General features: G+C 41.6%; 2 protein-coding genes across 3 annotated transcripts in view; one reads left to right on the top strand and one right to left on the bottom strand.

Annotated features, from left to right (window-relative positions):
* The window catches only part of DRD4 (dopamine receptor D4), a 47,138-nt gene extending 34,382 nt beyond the window's left edge, over positions 1 to 12,756 (top strand). The window contains exon 4 of one of the 2 annotated variants that reach the window (XM_072118198.1): positions 12,119 to 12,756. In XM_072118198.1, the coding sequence (XP_071974299.1) occupies positions 12,119 to 12,228 (110 nt within the window). In that variant the 3' untranslated portion in view covers positions 12,229 to 12,756. Of the gene's footprint in view, positions 1 to 1,460; positions 2,420 to 12,118 lie in introns of those variants that run through there. The other variant, XM_072118197.1, reaches the window with a different exon arrangement.
* Positions 8,079 to 18,722, bottom strand: part of DEAF1 (DEAF1 transcription factor) — a 24,398-nt gene continuing 13,754 nt past the window's right edge. Inside the window, exons 9-12 of the mRNA XM_072118196.1 lie at positions 14,965 to 15,179; positions 12,673 to 12,735; positions 11,598 to 11,687; positions 8,079 to 9,822 (exon numbers count right to left, since the gene is read on the bottom strand). Of these exons, the coding sequence (XP_071974297.1) occupies positions 9,730 to 9,822; positions 11,598 to 11,687; positions 12,673 to 12,735; positions 14,965 to 15,179 (461 nt within the window). The 3' untranslated portion in view covers positions 8,079 to 9,729. The remainder of the gene's footprint in view (positions 9,823 to 11,597; positions 11,688 to 12,672; positions 12,736 to 14,964; positions 15,180 to 18,722) is intronic.

Below are 18,722 nucleotides of genomic sequence, written 5' to 3'. Positions count from 1 at the left end.
TGTCACTGAACAGGTGTCTAGAATCAATAGTAATGAAAGGTTATCTAGAATCAATGAAAAACAGGAAAAAAAGTTTGGGAAATAATAATATAAAGCATGTACCTATTCTATGCACTGCCGGTTCAGCACAGGAGCTCTTCTGGTGCTCCCTCCACGGTGCTTGTGCTGGAACGGCAGGAGATCTATTGGCTAAGAATATATGATATTGTGCTATTAACATGATTTTTGTTGTTTTTGAAACACATTTCTAAGTCAATCGGCACGTTAGGCTAACGGGCCCTTTAAATATTGTAAAAATCCTTTCATTAAGTCTATCATTATCTAAGCGGAGATAGCAGACAAGTGTGAAAGCCGAGGTAGAACATTAGCTCGTTGTGAAAGGCGATGGCTGGCGGATCGGCGTCTGTAGTAAGGCCTTCGGCTTCCCTTGCCTTCTGCTGATGATTAGTGAGAGCTGCTGACATCATTCAGCTTCTAAATCGCTCCATTCAATCCCAGGATCCCGGTTTAGTTAAGCCTATTTTATAAATAGGTAATGGTCATTTACGTATAGGTTGTCTGCAACATTGGAACATAGAAAATCCAAGCAGCTGTCTGCAAAAACTCTACTGTATGGCCACATAGAGGTAAAAAAAAAACAAGCCACAGAACTTCAACCACGCAATTGTGGAGCATATTCCTCTGGAGACCGGAAAAACAACGGGCAAAAAACTGTAATAAAGGGTAATAGTCAAAGCAATTACGGTAAATGAGATTTTTCGAAACTCACCTACAATTCTTCTGCAGGTCGAAGTAAGTAAGCCATTTCTGACGGTAGACCCATTGCATGGCATTACAGCAGGATAGGGAAAGAGTACTTACCTGTCTTACTTATCTGTCTTCCTGTGGTGGGTGGTACCAAATACTAATGAAGTGTAAACATTTGACTTTGGAGAAAGTAATAAAAATGCTTTCAATTTTTTTCTCTCTCTCATTATTCTGGTATTGGGCAAATATAAAAATCTTTGGTAATTCTAATAGATCTAAAATGGGAACGTTTTATTCTGAATACAGGTCAGAGAGTGAGAAAATCATCATGTGTGTCTTTTTATATGTTGTATGCAAAGTCTTATCGGGTCACACCAATGCATCCCATGGTCCCATCTGATTTGGTTTGGGTCATGTGTGGGGCCTGTTGTCTCTACCTGCTGATGTCTTCTGTAAGTTCTGGTCACTGGGACAGCAGAATTAGTACATTGGTAATTAGGTCACTAAATACTATAGTGTCAATCGTAACCTCAAGACTTACCCCAACCCCGGTTTTCACTGATAGAGTCAGTAGCCAATTCACCCCGAAGGATGCCCCTTATTATATTATGCCATGATTTAAACAGAAATAAATGCAGTTATTGGGGGTTTTTTGGCATGAATGTGTGAATAGGTCTTTATTTAGTTAGATGTAATTATTTCCTCTTTTTTAGGTGCATTCCTCTTCTGCTGGACACCGTTCTTTGTGGTCCACATCACCCGAGCTCTGTGCGAGTCCTGTTACATGCCTCCACCCCTCTTCAGCACCGTCACGTGGCTAGGATATGTCAATAGTGCCCTGAACCCCGTCATCTACACAATATTCAATACAGAGTTTAGGAACTATTTCCGTAAAGTGCTTCGAATGTGCTGCTGATCCATGGAGATGGAGGGGAAAGTGTCCTGCTACTGGAGGAATCGGATGCTCTGAACGATCGCATGCGGACCATATGCCTTGGTTCTTGTGTTGGGCCAAGGCAGCGGACACGATAAATCTTAGGAGGCTCTAGCAGGGAATGGAGATCATCTCACTACTTCAGCTATTAAGGAAATTTTACATGTAGAGCAACTAAAATCAGTGAATGCAGCAGATAAACAACATAAGGGGGGTAGTCAAGCCATAAGAATCGACACATTCTGGAGGTTACAAAGAGTTGACCATGATGTCATCAATATGGAGATCTTTGATGGGTTTAACAATGCGCACATTCCAATTAGCTTTCCGTAAGTGGAAGTATGTACCAAGTTGCTTTCTCTACAGACACATCCCTTTCTGCTGTGCAGAACCAAGGAGACCCACTTAATCCATTCGATTTCCAAGGGAGGCCTGGACAATAGCTTTGCTTTGTGATGGACCATACCAATTCTTGAGGAATGTAAGGTTGTAAATAGAGATGAGCAGACCCAAACTTTAGGACAAGTGTGGTCCCCAGATGTCCACCTAGCTTAGCCTGCCCGTTTAGCTGCCTTGCAGCCCATCAAGCCACATGTCCTGGTTAGACGAAGCTCCAGAATGGAGGACAACGAACATAAAGTTGGAATCTGCTCATCTCTAGTTGTAAACCAATATTAACCTATAACACAGGAGAAGAAAGATTTTATATAGATCAATAAAAGGATTGTTTGATAAGAAGAGTCTGTTTTCAGTGTGTTTCTTTATGAGGGCATATAACAAAATTGTATTCTAGGGGCTTATGGTTACATTTTTATCTTTTGCGCCTGTCCGATCCTTAAAAGACATCTTTCACCAGATCACTAGTGATAAAGTGTCCTATTTAGACTGCTTGTATGGCCTTTTTATTAACAAAATATGAACTTTGAAAAAGTGCCGGAGGTGGCTAGGCTGACGGCGCCTGAGCCCCTCTCAGCTTCTCTGGACTTTAATGTAGGCCAACCCCCCACAATTCGGCTCTGACGTCACCGGGTGGGAGCAGGAGGAGGCTTGTAGCGAGGGGGCATTGTTAGCAGCAGATTATTCAGATCACTCTCCAGTAGTGGAATAGTAAAAAGGAACTTTATTTATGAACAGAACTCCCAGAATTTCTCAGCATACAAGATAACATGTCTGTACTGCTATCAGTCCATCTGCAGCAAGCATGGAAAGATGTCTGTGCTGTCTCTTCCTGTCTCAGAGGGTTTTTTTTTTTCTTTGACAGCCTAACTTTATTAACATTTACAATATCCCTAGACAAAGGCTCATACATGTAATACATACAAAAGTAGTTGTTGCATACAGTATTATTATTCCAACACCCCCACTCAACAATTACTTATCCAGTCAGTCCCATCATGTTCCTGAAATCTTCAAACTTGGTTCTTGGCAATGGCTTTGTCATGGCATCCGCTATCATCTTGTCTGTTTCGCAGTAGACAAAGTCAATGATACCTCGTTCCACTAAATCACGCAGGTGGTGATGTCTTACATCAATGTGCTTGGTCCTGGCATTGATCCTTTCACTGCTGGCAAGTTTAATACATCCTTGGTTGTCTTCATAAATCGTAACAGGTTGAGTTGGAGTTTCACCGAGATCCTCTAATAGTTGGTTCAACCAAATTACTTCTTGACTGGCATGAGCCGCCGAAATGTATTCTGCCTCTGTAGATGATAAAGCAACCGACACCTGCTTTCTGCTTGACCAAGAAATTGGACTTTCTCCCAATTTGAACAAGTAACCACTTGTTGACTTTCGATCACTTAAATCTCCAGCCCAGTCTGCGTCCACGTAGGCTGTGAGCTTTAGATCACCGTTTGCAGATATCCTTAGATTCATGTCTTGAGTCTGCTTTAGATATTGGAGGACTCTTTTAACAGCATTCCAGTCTCTTTGACGTGGCTTACTTACACGTCTGCACAAAATGCCCATTGTCGCTGTGATATCAGGACGAGTAGTAGTGGCTATGTAGAGTAGTGCCCCCACTACTTTTCTGTAGCTCTCATTACTAGGTAGTAAATCATCTTCTCCTTCCAACTTCAGGTAAGATGGATCCATTGGTGTTGAAGCGCCTTTGGCTTCTGACATCCCAAACTGGTTGAGAACTGAGACAATTTTGGATTTCTGGTTGAGAAGGAAACTTCCGTCATCTTCTCTCTGAATCTGGATTCCTAGATAATGTGACACATTTCCAAGATCCTTTGTTTCAAAATGTTGGTTCAAAATTGTTCCTACCTTTGTAATTTCAGCTTCTTCTTGATGAGCTATGATAACATCATCAACATACAGAAGAACATACATCCACTTATCTGCTATACATTTTGTGTATAAACACGGATCAGCTTGACTTTTTGTAAACCCCTCTTTCAGTAGAACATCATTCAGTTTAGTGTTCCACGCTCTTGCCGATTGTTTTAGGCCATAAAGAGATTTTTGCAGTTTACACACAAGGTGTTCTTCTCCTTTCTTAATATAACCTTCTGGTTGAGACATATAAACCTCTTCTTCTATGTCACCATTTAGAAAAGCCGTCTTAATGTCCAAATGTCTTACTTTCATGTTTTGCACAGCTGCTACAGACATTAACACTCTAAATGTTGTTTGTTTTGCAACTGGAGAAAATGTAGCATCATAATCTTCTCCATACTTTTGTAAGTACCCTTTTGCAACTAATCTTGCCTTAAATCTATGCACTTTACCATCAGAGTCATACTTGGTTTTGAAAACCCACTTACATCCGATTGCTTTCTTACCCTGTGGTAGCTTGGTAATCTTCCATGTCTGAAGCTGTTGAAGGGATTCCATCTCTTCTTCTGCAGCTTTTATCCATTTCTGCTTTTCATGGAGTGGCAGTTGTTGCATCTCATCCCATGACTGAGGCTCTGACTCACAAAGTGTCTTCACTATGTAGGACAGTCGTTTAGCTGGAATACCTTTGTTTGATCTGTTGGATCTCCTGACTGAGGGTTCAGCTGGTATTACAGTCTCTTCTTCAGTAGCTTGAGAGCCGATCCACACTTCAGTGTCTTCTTCATTGTTTTCTTCAATTTGTGACTGTTGCTTAAGTGGAATGATTGGAGTAACTTCATGAAATTTGAGTGATACAGAGTTCTCATCTATCACTATATCTCTGCTGATTGTCACTTTGTTAGTCTCTGGGTGCAGGATTCTGTATCCTTTTTGAGTTTCACTGTAGCCTACCAGGATTCCTTCCTTTGCATGAGCTTCCCACTTTGTACGCTTTTCCTTAGGAACATGCACAAATGCTTTACTTCCAAATATTCTTATGTGCTTTAGTTCTGGCTTCCTATTATTCCATAGCTCATATGGAGTTTTCTTTGTAGCTTTCCCTGGTAATCTGTTTTGAAGATAGCAAGCGGTCATTATTGCTTCTCCCCAATATGTTGTTGGTAGCTCAGCATCAAACAGCATACTTCTTCCACTTTCACAAAGAGTTCGGTTCTTTCTCTCTGCTATACCATTCTGTTCTGGGTGGTATGGTATGGTGGTCTGGAATACGATTCCATTTCTTTTTAATATAGCTTGTGTCTTACCACTTGTGTATTCAGTTCCATTGTCAGCTCGTAGTATCTTTGGCATTCTTCCAAATTTGTTGGATACTTCAGCTATGTACTCTTCTAGCTTCTCTGAAACTTCATCTTTGCTGTGAAGCAAATAGACAATTGTATATCTTGAATAATCATCAATAAATGTCAGAAAATATCTCTTCTTTCCAGGTGTTTTAGTACTCATTGGGCCACACACATCTGTATGAATCAAGTCCAGTGGCTGTGCTGATGTAATGGTGCTGTGTTTAGGAAATGATTTCCTTGTCATTTTACCTTTAAGACAGCTAGTACATTTCATCTTTTGACTGCATTGGTCAATTGTAACGCCCTTAGCAAGCTCTTCCTGAACTAGCTTTCTTATTGCTTCTGGGTCTCTGTGCCCAAGACGCCTATGCCACACATGGATGCAATTCTCATGTTGTTCTTGTTTGACAGTATAAACAGCCTCTTGGTGTTGTAACTGGTACAGTTCATCTTTGATTTTTCCTTCTGCAAGAGTATGACCCTCTCTTGTGATGATGCAGTTGTCATCCTTAAAAGTAACTACATTCCCTTCTCTTGTGAGTTTCTTCACTGATAACAAGTTGCTTTCAAGACTTGGAACATAAAGAACATCCTTTACTTGGATCTTTCTGGTTTCTGTTGGAGAGACTTGGCAGTGGAGGTAGCCATCTCCTATTCCTTCTGAAGTTATATACTGACCATTGGCTAAGATTACTTTTTCTGATCTGCTTTGGTCTAGCTTAGAAAAGAAACTTCTGTTATTTGTCATATGACTTGTAGCACCAGAGTCTATACACCATACATGCCTTGCTGATCTGCCTGTACTTGTATTAAATGCTGATTCAACACACACAGCGTCCTTTTCTTCTTTAATAACACTTCTGGCCTTCTGATTATTCCCTTTTCCTTTAAGCTGATTCATTTTTGCTTTCCAGACTCTGCAGTTTGCCTTTAAGTGACCGGGTTTCTTGCATACAAAACATTCACGTGTTTCCTTTATATGACTCTTATGTGTTGTATAGTCCTGCGTCTGTAATGCAGATTCTGCGCTGGACACATCTCTGCCGCTTGCACTCTCTGTTTTTCTCTTGTACTCATCCACAAGTTTGCCTTTAACATACTCTAATGTGAGCTCATCATCTGGCCGTGCATCCAGTGCGGTGACAAGCGTGTCATAGCTTTCAGGAAGACCGCTGAGTAACAGTGCAGCAACATGGAAGTCTTTTATGTCTTCTCCTATACCGCGCAGGCGCTCCACTATTTCTAGGGTGTCACGGATGTAGTCCTGCATATTCTGGCCCTTGCTTAACTTAGACTGATACAGTTTCCTCATTAGATAAAGCTTATTGCTGAGATTTGTTCTTTCATGCACTTTCTGTAGCTCCTCCCACATGTCCTTTGCAGTGTTACATTTGCATATGTGTACAATCTGGTCATCATCTATACTGAGGGAGATAGTGCTCTGTGCTTTCTGATCCTTCTCTATCCATTCATCTGATGGAGGATAAGGCTTGGGCTCCTGTGTATATTTCCACGTACCTTCTCTTATTAGAAGCATCTTCACCTTGAATTTCCAGGATTGGTAGTTCTGGTTTGTCAGGCTTGGTACTGAGAACTTCACAGGATTGCTGCTGGCTGCCATCTTATCTTTCTTTTATCTTCTTACTGTTCACACTTTACTATTGTACTGTGATACTGGAATACTTGGATACTGGGCCCAGAACCTGTTAGCAGCAGATTATTCAGATCACTCTCCAGTAGTGGAATAGTAAAAAGGAACTTTATTTATGAACAGAACTCCCAGAATTTCTCAGCATACAAGATAACATGTCTGTACTGCTATCAGTCCATCTGCAGCAAGCATGGAAAGATGTCTGTGCTGTCTCTTCCTGTCTCAGAGGGTTTTTTTTTTTTCTTTGACAGCCTAACTTTATTAACATTTACAATATCCCTAGACAAAGGCTCATACATGTAATACATACAAAAGTAGTTGTTGCATACAGTATTATTATTCCAACAGGCATGCATAAATTAAAGCCCAGGGAAATTGAGAGGCGCTTGGGCGTCTAAAAAAAAAAAAATAACAGCCCCCCATCCCCTGGACTGAACGAGCAGTCTAGTTAGGACACTCTGTCACCAGTAATCAGGTGATGGATGCGATTTTAAAAAATATAACGTCTTTTGTTCGAGGAGTTTTACAGGAAAAAAAGGATTAATGACCTATTAAGAACAATATCAGATTGATGGCCTATTAAGACCATTTACAAATTAATGGGGGTCCAAAAGCCAGGACCCCACAGAGCAGCTCCACCATCAGATCACTGGCTGAACAGAGTCACTGCAGCTTAGCCCCCATTTAAAGAAATGGGTGCTGATTTGCAGAAGCCTGGTCTGACATCTAAACTTAAGTAGTCCGCTTCCGGAAAATTAAACATTTTTGATTATTTCTGCAGTGCAGACACCCAGCTTGTTCACAAAGTGGTAAAAAAATGTGTGCTCGACGCAGGATCACGTGTAGGGGGTCTTAGAGTGACCAAAAGAATTGTCCTCTGGAATATCTGGAGGTTTGAGAAGGGAAGGGGTTCTAGAAAACAGTATCAAGGGCCTTTCCTGTATTGACCTGTCAGCATCTCCGTTCTTTCCTAACACGATGGAAAATACCTGGAAGAGGAGGTAAAGTGAGAAGTGACGGCCGTGATAATCAGTCCGGTGATGGTTTCATTTTCCTGCCTTCTATACATTAATAGTATTAATCAAACACAAGATAAATCACACGCTGCGGACGTGATGCAGTACAACAGTTTATTGACGTTCGGTATAAAACAACTGCTTTCTGCAATTTAATATTTTAGGAAATGTAATAATTATTGACACACTCTCATAAATCATCCATACAAGCTGAAGGATTCACAAACGTATCCATATTAATGAGGTCAAGGAGTGTTGCAATATAAAATTGCCTTAGGGTCATATGATCCACATATGACGGTGACCCCCAATGCAAGTAAGAAGTTGGGGGATCTATACATATACATACACACATATATATCAATTGTGTATCCACTGTAATATCAAGACAATGTAAAAGGTCACAGGAAAGGTCGCTGCTGGAAGACCCCGAGATCAACCATAGATGGGTGGTTCTGCAATGTAAGTGCTTATTTATCCTATAGTGGTGGATTACATATTGTCCGATTAAAGGGGCTAATAAATATGGCCGCTTTCTTTGAACCACACATGTCCTCAGGCTGTTTGTTGTATTACAGCTCAGCCTCATTATCCTCCATGGGGTTTTTTTGTAAATATATAAAAACCCTCATCCCCAATGGGGCTGACACAAGAAATACTTGCCCCGCTACAGTACTTTCAGGTTTTGGTTCCTGTATTTCTGCATTTGAAAGAGGAAAGGGGGATGTCATGGTTAGGCTAAGTGTTGGGGGAAGGGCAGCACTAGACCCGCTTCAGCCAATGAGTGGCCTTCTTGGACACAGGGTGTCACTTCCTGTGTCTTCTCCTAGTATGAGGCGGCCATGGATTGGATGAAATGGGTCCTGTGACTTCCTGGAACTTCAGCCATGTGAAGGAGCAGAGTAGGTATGTGGGGCGTTTCCATATTGATGGAAAACCCCTTTAATAAAGCTGAAGTACAATATAGGACATTTATCCTCGTGGTTCCCTGAAACAGTAATCCTACCATACCAGGCTTTTCATATCTAGGTAGTAGAGGTGTAGGCGCTCTAACTTTCCTGCTCAAAATGCCCTCATTAGGTAAAAAGAAGATGAATCTTTGGCAGAATACCCCTTTAAAGTGGGTATTTAGTGAGTGAAGGGAATTAAAATGTCATCATCAGGTTCCAGGTCCACGGCGTTAGTTTTCATCTAACCACAAACCTAGTTGTACTCAATGGGAAGAAATGTAGATGCAAAAGGCTTTTAATAGAAAGACCCAGCAAGTCTTTAGCTAAAAAGAGTCAAAATCTTCTTCCTGGAGGTGGGTAGAAGTCGTTCTAGTCCATGGTGCCTCCCATGAGGTCTTTGGCATACAACAACATTTATGCAGCCTGTACATTGAGTGTTTACATCAATCATTGACTTACATTATATTAAAATAAAGTAATAAACTCTTATACATCAAGTTAGATGTATATGCAGGACACAGAGACGTAGCGCAATGTGACCTCAGACTAGATGAGCGGTGGGATGAGAACCCCGGCCGTTGCAATGAAGATGGTAATTTGTTACCATTAAGTTAAAGAGTCTATAAAATACTATATAAATTACACATCATAATATAAATAACCCAAACCAATACAATCAGGTTCTCCTATAGATCATCCTATAGGTTTCATCCCTCCTCTATTATTAAAAACAAGGGTCATGTACTGTACAGCATTCCCATTTCCCTGGGTTTGGGCAGGAAAAAGAAGACGAAAGCAGGATCAGACTGACTCCTTCTCCGTGACGTGGACGTCCTCGGCGTGGACTGCTATGGTGGAAGCCTGGCCGCAGAGGTGCTGGTGGTCCTTCCAGTCCTGTCCAAGAGAAAATGAGTCACGTGAATGGAAATGGCAGGCACAAGGTCACCAGCCATGTCATGGCGGGAATACTACAGATCTATGGGTGGTAAATATGGCACTAGTGTATGCGGACATGAATAAGTGGCAACACAGAGGGTGTTAGAGATGTTTTCTAACAATCCTGGGAAATAATAGAAATCCTGGGGAATAGAAACAATGTATACACATTCCCTGCTCTGGCTCCAGGTGACAATATCCCATCGGTCTCTGGTTCTTCCATACTGCCGACTAGGCCACAAGCGCTGGGGGTCACGGGACCTGCTTCTGTAAATAAGTGACCTTACGAGTGTCCTGGAAGCCACTGAGGCCACCGATTGGCTGAGCTCACGTGACTCCCCAGAGAAGCAGGCCCAACTAGCAGCGAAGAAGAATGGGACACCCTGGCAACACTGGACCAAGGAGCCAAAAGCAGAGGATAGACACTTTTTTAAAAAAAAATTATTTACTCCTGACCCAGCCCCCAGGATCCCTGGAAAACCCCTTTAAATGGTGACTTGAATGAATGACTTAATATAATCACCCAGCCTCATACGGAAAAGAAGTTTCAGAAGTATTGATGGAGAATACAGGTATCTGTAGTTCCGTGCAGGACATGGCCTTATCTTGATTGTTAAAGGGATTATACAAATCATGATTTTTTTTTTTTTTATAAATGGCTGACAATGGTGTAAAATAACACAAGTAGTAATGCCCATCTTGCCAAACCCCTTGTTTCTATGGTGTGAATGTTTTCCTGATCCCCTGGGGGGACTGCGATTCCCTGTGGGGTAACTACTACGCTACCTACCTTAGGTAGACTATGAAATGCCTTTTCTAGAATTCCCTCTTTTATACAAAATCTTACCTGTGTACCTTTAAAAAAAAAATCTCCTCCAAAGTCATGTGACCAGAGAAAAGTCATATTTTGCCTGAGAGGAGTCAAGTTTAGATGCTACAGCTGGAGTATTCTAAAGGTTCTATAGTGCCTAGAAATGTGCTTTGTTGTCATATGCTTTTGGTTCTGTGATTTAAATATGGAACCAGAAAACATACAGGAACTGGATTTGTGTCTGCAGCTTCCATTTCCAACTAAGTCTATATCTCTGGTTCTGTAACTCACAGAACCACAAGCCTGATGTTATCTGAAGGATGAGATTCTTATCTTCAATGTGACACAAAAATACTAGGTAGTATAAAACCAGAGATAGGGGTGACTGAAGTGACTAACCGCAGGTGAAATATGACTCTTCTCTGCTCATTGTCACATCACTTTGGTGCAGATTTTTAATAGGTAAATGGGCGAGATTTCACATAAAAGAGGGAATTCTAGAAAGTACTTTTCATACCCGACCTCTGGGGGCTGGTAGTTGAATGGGGTAAAATCTGGTAATAAGTGTCCCTTTAAATGTTGACATGACATCACTTACTTTAGCATATAACACTGCGGCAGTGGTCCTATCAAGTCAACAATTCATCCTTGGACCATTGTAGGGGTTGTAAGCAAAGTAAAGAACCTCCTTTTACTTATAATGAGCAGCACTTATTAGAAAAATCATGGGAATGGACAACCCCTTTAAGAATCAATAGCTTGCCTATGTGTTATCTGCTTTTTTATACAAAGGACTGTGTGACGGGGGCATAATGGCAGCTGGTTCTTGATTTGGGAGTACATCATTAGCACATTATATACTACGTGAACGTGTCTGGTCGGGTAATAAGTCTCTTAGAGTCGCACTTGAGAAGTTTCCTACCTTCCGCTGGCAGAAGATGGAGCAGTAATTGACTTTGTGGCAGCCGGTGCATTCGTTAAGAGCTTCTCTACCGCAATTTACACAGGATTGCTGGGGACAGAGCAGAGCAGTGTTAGAGACACAATGCCATCACGTCAGGACAGAACATTAGGCAGCATTGTGCGAGAACCACATAGACATTAATGGACTACAAGTGTCATTCAGGTCACGGAGTCCATGCATTACTACCCCCCTGGGAGATTCTACTACAGGAACAAGACTAGGACTTACACTGAACCACCCCCACAACCAATATAGAAAGCAAACAAACAAAACTACACACATGTACACGTTTACTCTTCATTTACATATTCTAAAACATTGAAAAAATGATATATGTTGAAACTTGTTCCAACATATATTTGTTGGAGCAAGTGACCAAGAAAAGTCAGATCAGGAAGGTGGCTATTCCCGTTCTAGGCTCACATAGTATAGACTTCTGATATCTGATGGCCCTTTTATACTGATGTTATTATTTACAGATATTTATCCATGTGAAAATAAAACTACTCAAAAGAAATCCAGGAAGACGATAATTATCCCAGAAAGAGGAGACCAACACCTCTGCTTCCCAGATATAAAACGAGTCTGAAGAAACACAAATTGCTTATTCCAAAGAAAGCCGGAGCGTGAAGACGTTCAAGGACTGAAAGGGACGAACATCAGGGAGGAGGAGAGGGTGCGAAGGAGAGGAAATCAAACTCCTTAAAATAGTGAGAGGTAATGAGATGCAGAGCGAGAGAGGAGGGAGGTGCGACTCCGCGGTGACGTTACATTCATAGATCTGTCACACTTCCAATGCTTTGTGTTGCTCCAACATACATGAGAAATATAGGACACACAGACTCTAAAGATAGAACCTTGCATTAATATTCAGAAACGTGCCAAATTCTTCAGGAACGGCACAATTATCTCACATATAGATCAGGCACATATGTCAGCGGAGAACCCAGGGGCACTGCTGAAAAATAGCATGTCACCCAGAAGATTTAAAGGGACGGCACAGAGAAATATCAGGGTGGAGTGCTGGACGTACCCGAAGCAAGATCTCGTGTTTGCCATCCATGTCCTCGGTTTGATGGAAGAGATGATTGGGGAACTGCAGGGAAATAAAACAAAGGGTAAATAAAATATTAAAGGGGTATATGGTCCATTCATAGTTGCCCCAGTTACCTTGCAAGGTGTTACGCCTTATGTTAATATACATAATACAAGGTTTACCATAAATTATACAGCTACTTGTTATTTCAGGACACTTTTTTTTTTTATGAAAAAGCTGCTCTATAGGTGAAAATGAGATTTTACACAATTTCTGATCCCTGTTTGCCTTGAATTTTGCAGTTTTTAGCATTTTTATATTCTAAGATCCATTTCTGTAATTCTCAGTTACGAATGAACTAATAGCTGGTATTATACCTCCCGCAGGTAACACTTGGACATGCTCCCTAACTCCCTTTTCCTCACTCAAAAGCAACATGGGGGACTTAATGCAGCAATGCTGAACAGTAAAACACATATAGAGGACATCCAGACACAATGGATGGAGACAGAGATAGCTTTTCCCATTGTGTATCTGCAGTGCAGGCTCCAATTTAGTAAATGGGAAGTAAACCTATGAACAAGCAATTTATATAGAAAACATTAAAAAATTAAAGAAACCATTGTTAGCTGCAGTAGTACATCCATGCTTGTATGTTTCTGCTTATAGCTACACTGCCTCCTTTCCCCTTCATTAACATATATGGGGAGCACGTAATGTGATCTCTCTGTGAGCCACCAACCATCTCATCTCCCATATACTAGATAACAAAAGTTCTTCTCTTCAAATAAACAGCAAAAAGTAGACAGAATTTTTATATTTTTTGATCAATCCAATACCTTTTACTGATCTTTATTAAAGGGGTAGTTTGTCCCTTTATACATTTATCATATGGTTGACCTATCCTCTGACAATGCTGTTGCTTCTTCTACTTGTGCACTGATCTAATAGCAAGAATTTGGCTACTACTGTGTACAATGTCCAACCGGACTTGGCTTTATTGATGGGTAGTATTGATGGGTATTGTTACTGGACTCGAAGCCAACAAACTTCGTAATACTAAAGATCTAATACTGGCTAAATGAGGAAAGCTCAGGCACTGAAAGACGACAGTGTATGGGAAACAATCTCTTCAACCACAAAGGATTTAGAGCAGGTTTCAGCCGCAATGGGACCTGTCTGTCCCATAAGAAGATTACGGATTTAATTACAGATCATCTCGCTGACCTGTGTCATAGTCATGGCGCCGGCCCGGCAGTAATGTCACAGTGAACATCGCGCTGGATAAGGTGCTACAACCTCTGACCCAGACAGACAATAATAATAATAAATATAGAATATTACGAGGCGGGAGAGGGAAAAGCTAAAATTTACAGCATGTGCCTTGTATGCGATTCTCTCTTTCTAATTAATATAATTTACTTTCATTTGGAGTTTAGTCCTGAAGATGATACCATCTTCACATTTTGGGAGGACCTTTTCTAACATGTCTAAAATAATGGAGTATATTATCTTGTAACATTGTGCCATTCCTCTTCCTAGATAATCATTAATTCTCCTTGTTAAAGGGATGTTCCCCATAGATAGGGGGTTAAGGGTGAATAAATGTATCTGATTATTATAAGGATCTTTCAGGTTTTGAAGTTCAATGACTTACCCCTTAGGACAGGTCAAAATCAGATGGATGGGGGGGGGAGGGGGGTGTCTGAAACCCAATGACCTCAAAACGTCTTAGTTTAGATGCGATTCCTTTTATGTAGCAGCAGGAGAGGGAGGGAATAATTTTATGGGGCGAGTAAGAAGAATACCCAGAATTCTCAGTAGCCCCTTAAAGGAAATCTACCACTGGTTCATAGCTGTATTAACCCTCGGTAGCTCCCAGCGGAGTGAATACAACTATAAGTTTAGCTTTGCTACTGTAGTTTGGTTAAAAATTAAGTATAATCTTTATGTAAATTAAGAGGAGGGGCTTGGGGGGGGCGTCACCAGAGCCCCTCCGGTCTACAAGGCTCTGGCTATCTCTCCCTCCTCCCTGCACACTCTGTGTTCTTCCACCCAATCTCCTGGCAGTATGTGCTGCTTCTAGATGACAGCAGGCAGAGGGAGGGGGGAAGAGTACAGAGGGAGCAGCAAATAGGTGAGAGAAGTGCTCCAGGGGCAGCTGCCCAGCAGATTAGGGCGAGTACAGCTATAAACCAGTGGCAGATTTCTTTTAAGTTGACAGAAAAAAATCAACTGTGACCGGGGTTGTTGTTGTTCACTTGAAAAAAAACCCAAATATTGTCCTACCTCCTTCCTCTCCGCAGCAGCCACGGCCTCATTCTTGGCCTGCTCCACATAGGCTTTCAGCTGCTGCGCAGTACTGAGCAAAGAGTTCACCATCTCTTCCAGATACAGCCAAGGTCTCTGTTGTTCCGATACCTCCAAACCATTCACCACTCCGGATGAAGCCTCCTTAGTGGGAGTGCTGGGCGCTAGTGCCAAAGCTGGAAGTGAGGACAGCACTGCATGCAAAAGGGAAATGGCAAATTGTGAGCATCATGGTACCATCAACCCCAACAATCATTCCATCAAAGTTTCTTGTTGTAGACCTCTACTTCCTACTAATTCCAGGAATATGTTGTTATCAGATTTCAAGTACAGGCGGTCCCCTACTTAAGAACACTTGACTTACATACGACCCCTAGTTACAAACGGACCTCTGGATATTGGTAATTTATTGTATTTCAGTCCTAGGCAACAATAAACAGCTATAACAGTTATCACTGGTGTCTGTAATGAAGCTTTAGTGTTAATCCTGATTCTTATGACAACCCAACATTTTTAAAATCCAATTGTCACAGAGACCAAAAAAGTTCTGGCTGGGATTACAATGATAAAATATACAGTTCCAACTTACATACAAACTCAACTTAAGAACAAAGCTACAGACCCCATCTTGTATGTAACCCGGGGACTGCCTGTATAGAAAAGCTGAAGCTGTGTCCCCCAGGCTGCACCCTCACATTATCCTTCACAACCCCTATTAGTGGTCACCTGTGATCATAGCTGTAATACACAGCAGGGACTACTGGACTGAGCCAGGGCTGCTGTGAGTACAGGACTTCATACTGGACTGAGCCAGGGCTGCTGTGAGTACAGGACTTCATACTGGACTGAGCCAGGGCTGCTGTGAGTACAGGACTTCATACTGGACTGAGCCAGGGCTGCTGTGAGTACAGGACTTCATACTGGACTGAGCCAGGGCTGCTGTGAGTACAGGACTTCATACTGGACTGAGCCAGGGCTGCTGTGAGTACAGGACTTCATACTGGACTGAGCCAGGGCTGCTGTGAGTACAGGACTTCATACTGGACTGAGCCAGGGCTGCTGTGAGTACAGGACTTCATACTGGACTGAGCCAGGGCTGCTGTGAGTACAGGACTTCATACTGGACTGAGTCAGGGCTGCTGTGAGTACAGGACTTCATACTGCACTGAGCCAGGGCTGCTGTGAGTACAGGACTTCATACTGGACTGAACCAAGGCTGCTTTGAGTACAGGACTTCCATGGACAGATAAAAAGACCACTTGACATTCTCGGTTTAGGTCAGATATTAAAGGGGCGAGCAGTAAAAGAAAGTAGGAGCAAAAAATTATTGAACAATGAAAACCCAAAGGACAAAAGCAGCCTGTAATAGAAGGTGGGAGATGCATATGTATTATCTTGTATAATTTGTTGCTCACCTTTTGTTCCAAAACACTCCAGCAATCCCTTTCTGGAATTATTTTAGTCATTTTCTTCTGCATTTGAGACCAGCAGGGAGAGAGTAAAGGAACAGTCACCTATAACTTACTCAATAAACCCTAAAAAGTACCTTGTATAAGTCTACAATGGTGTCTAAAATGGTTTTCTGTGAGTCCATGGCTTTCTTCTAGATTTCCAGTCAAGATCCAGCCTGCGTGAGGAGGGGGAGGAGCTTGCCTGGATCCAAAAGCTCTCCCGTCTCCTTGACTGGAAATTTAGAAAACCAAAATAATAAAAGTCTATTTTGGACAAATGCAGCAACGCAGACGACCCGCAAAAAAACCCCCCATTTAAACGTCATTACATACTTGTACTACTTAGGGTTTATTGAGTAGTTTACTGGTGACAGGTTCCCTTTAACCATTTCACTACTGCCATAAATGTCCTATTTGCACATGCAAATAGCACTTGTATAGACGTCATGACAGTGTCTTACATCAAGAGGTTATACCTCCTGAACAGTGGCACCTAGAAACACAGTTCTTGTGTCATTTTAAATATTGTGCTTTTTATCTGCCACAGAACCGATAGATATCCACTGTTAAAGTTGCATTCAGAAACATGCTTTTTATATACAGATCTCACTCCAGACTTTAAACGGATATTCCCAAGAAGACAAGATTCTTAAATATACTCAGGATAACAAAATAACACATTCTCTAATTCACTGTTATTAACAAAAATACAGCATTTCACAGATATAATTCCAATCTGTCTCTATCAGTCCTGGTGTTTTGGTTGCCCCGGAATCCGACCAAATGATCGGGCAGAGCAGTTTTTTCCTATGATAAGCTTCTCCAGTCTGCACATAAGCTTCTCCAGTCTGCACACTGCAGTGCTCCTCTGCCCCTCCCCCCTGCATTACAAGACCAGCTCGGACACAGGCACTTCCTGTTGGCAAGCAGCAGCATAAGTAGATTTACTCTAAAAACTACAGATAAGATCTTTATAGCAGTGGAAGGAGGTATAGCAGAGCTGACTGTGTGTTATAGCTTAAATGAGATGTAGAGTGTGTCATTGTGTTTTATATCGATTTCATGTCTCTCGTCATCTCTGATCTGTCTCATCTCTCTATGTGTCAGATAGCGTGTTAGATTAGATTGTGCTTATATTATCAAAGTTCAGGGTTTATCTACACTTTTATTTAGCTTCAGGATATTCAATAGTATCTGACACATAGAAAAAGAGAGATGATGAGATCCACGAGATGGATAGAAACACAATAAAAACGCTCAGCTCTGCAAATTCACCTAATTAATAAAAAAAACACACAGTCAGCTCTGCAACAAAGACCCTATCTGTCTGTAGCCAGTAGATTAAGTATCTGAATGATGCTGCTTGCTGGCAGGAAGTGTCTGTGTCAGAGCCGGTCTTCTAATGTGGGGTGGGGGTGGGTAGGGCAGGAGGTAGAGAGCACTGCAGTGTGCAGACAAGAGAAGCTATTCATGAGAAGAATCCAACCATAGTCAAAAGATTTATGGTCCACTGGGACCCGAACCAATCAGCATGTTATCCTCTAATCTGTGGAGAGGGGATATCCACATATTGTGACTGCACAACCCCCTTAAATAAGGGGTAAGTAAATATTTACCGACAGCCACCCAATAAGAATGACGTTTTCTAGTTTTTGTGTATGAGAGCAGTTGAGGAAATGGAGAGAAAAACTTTTTATAGTTGTGTCTTGCTGATGTATTTGATGCCAATTTGCACCTGTGGGTTGTACAGCTTCAAGCACAGAGTATATATACAGTATATATATTTAGCACAGTGATGTTTCCCATACGAAGTTATGTGCTGCCACAGGCTTGTCATGTACAGAAAGCAGACAGTACGCAACGAGAGACACTCAGGAGCAAAATTTGATGGCTGCTATTTTTCCCTTACCGATAGGAGGTCTAGGCCATTGTGGCGGCATCTGTGATTTTAAGATGTCACATCCTTGCCCGATTTTCACGGCAGATACTAAGCTTTCATCTAGTCACCACTGAGCCAGTGCATGAATCACTCAGCAAGTGCCCCTATCTCAGCTCTGTATTAAACCCAACCTTCATAAGTGCTGTTCAAATTTTTTTTGTATGAACCACCTTAGGTCTGTTCTGCACCGAGGAATAATAATGAAGACACCATGTCCTAGTTCTTTTATACCTCCCAATATTTACACTTTTAAAATCAGATTTGACACAAAAGACAGTGGCTAACATTTATCCCAGCAAAGGAGGCTAGACAAGGGAAAGCGACACAGTAGCAGGTACAAAATCATC

This window comes from Engystomops pustulosus, chromosome 7 (assembly GCF_040894005.1).
Source record: "Engystomops pustulosus chromosome 7, aEngPut4.maternal, whole genome shotgun sequence".
In the NCBI taxonomy this organism is placed as follows: domain Eukaryota; kingdom Metazoa; phylum Chordata; class Amphibia; order Anura; family Leptodactylidae; genus Engystomops; species Engystomops pustulosus.
This window is presented reverse-complemented; position numbering and strand designations above follow the sequence as displayed.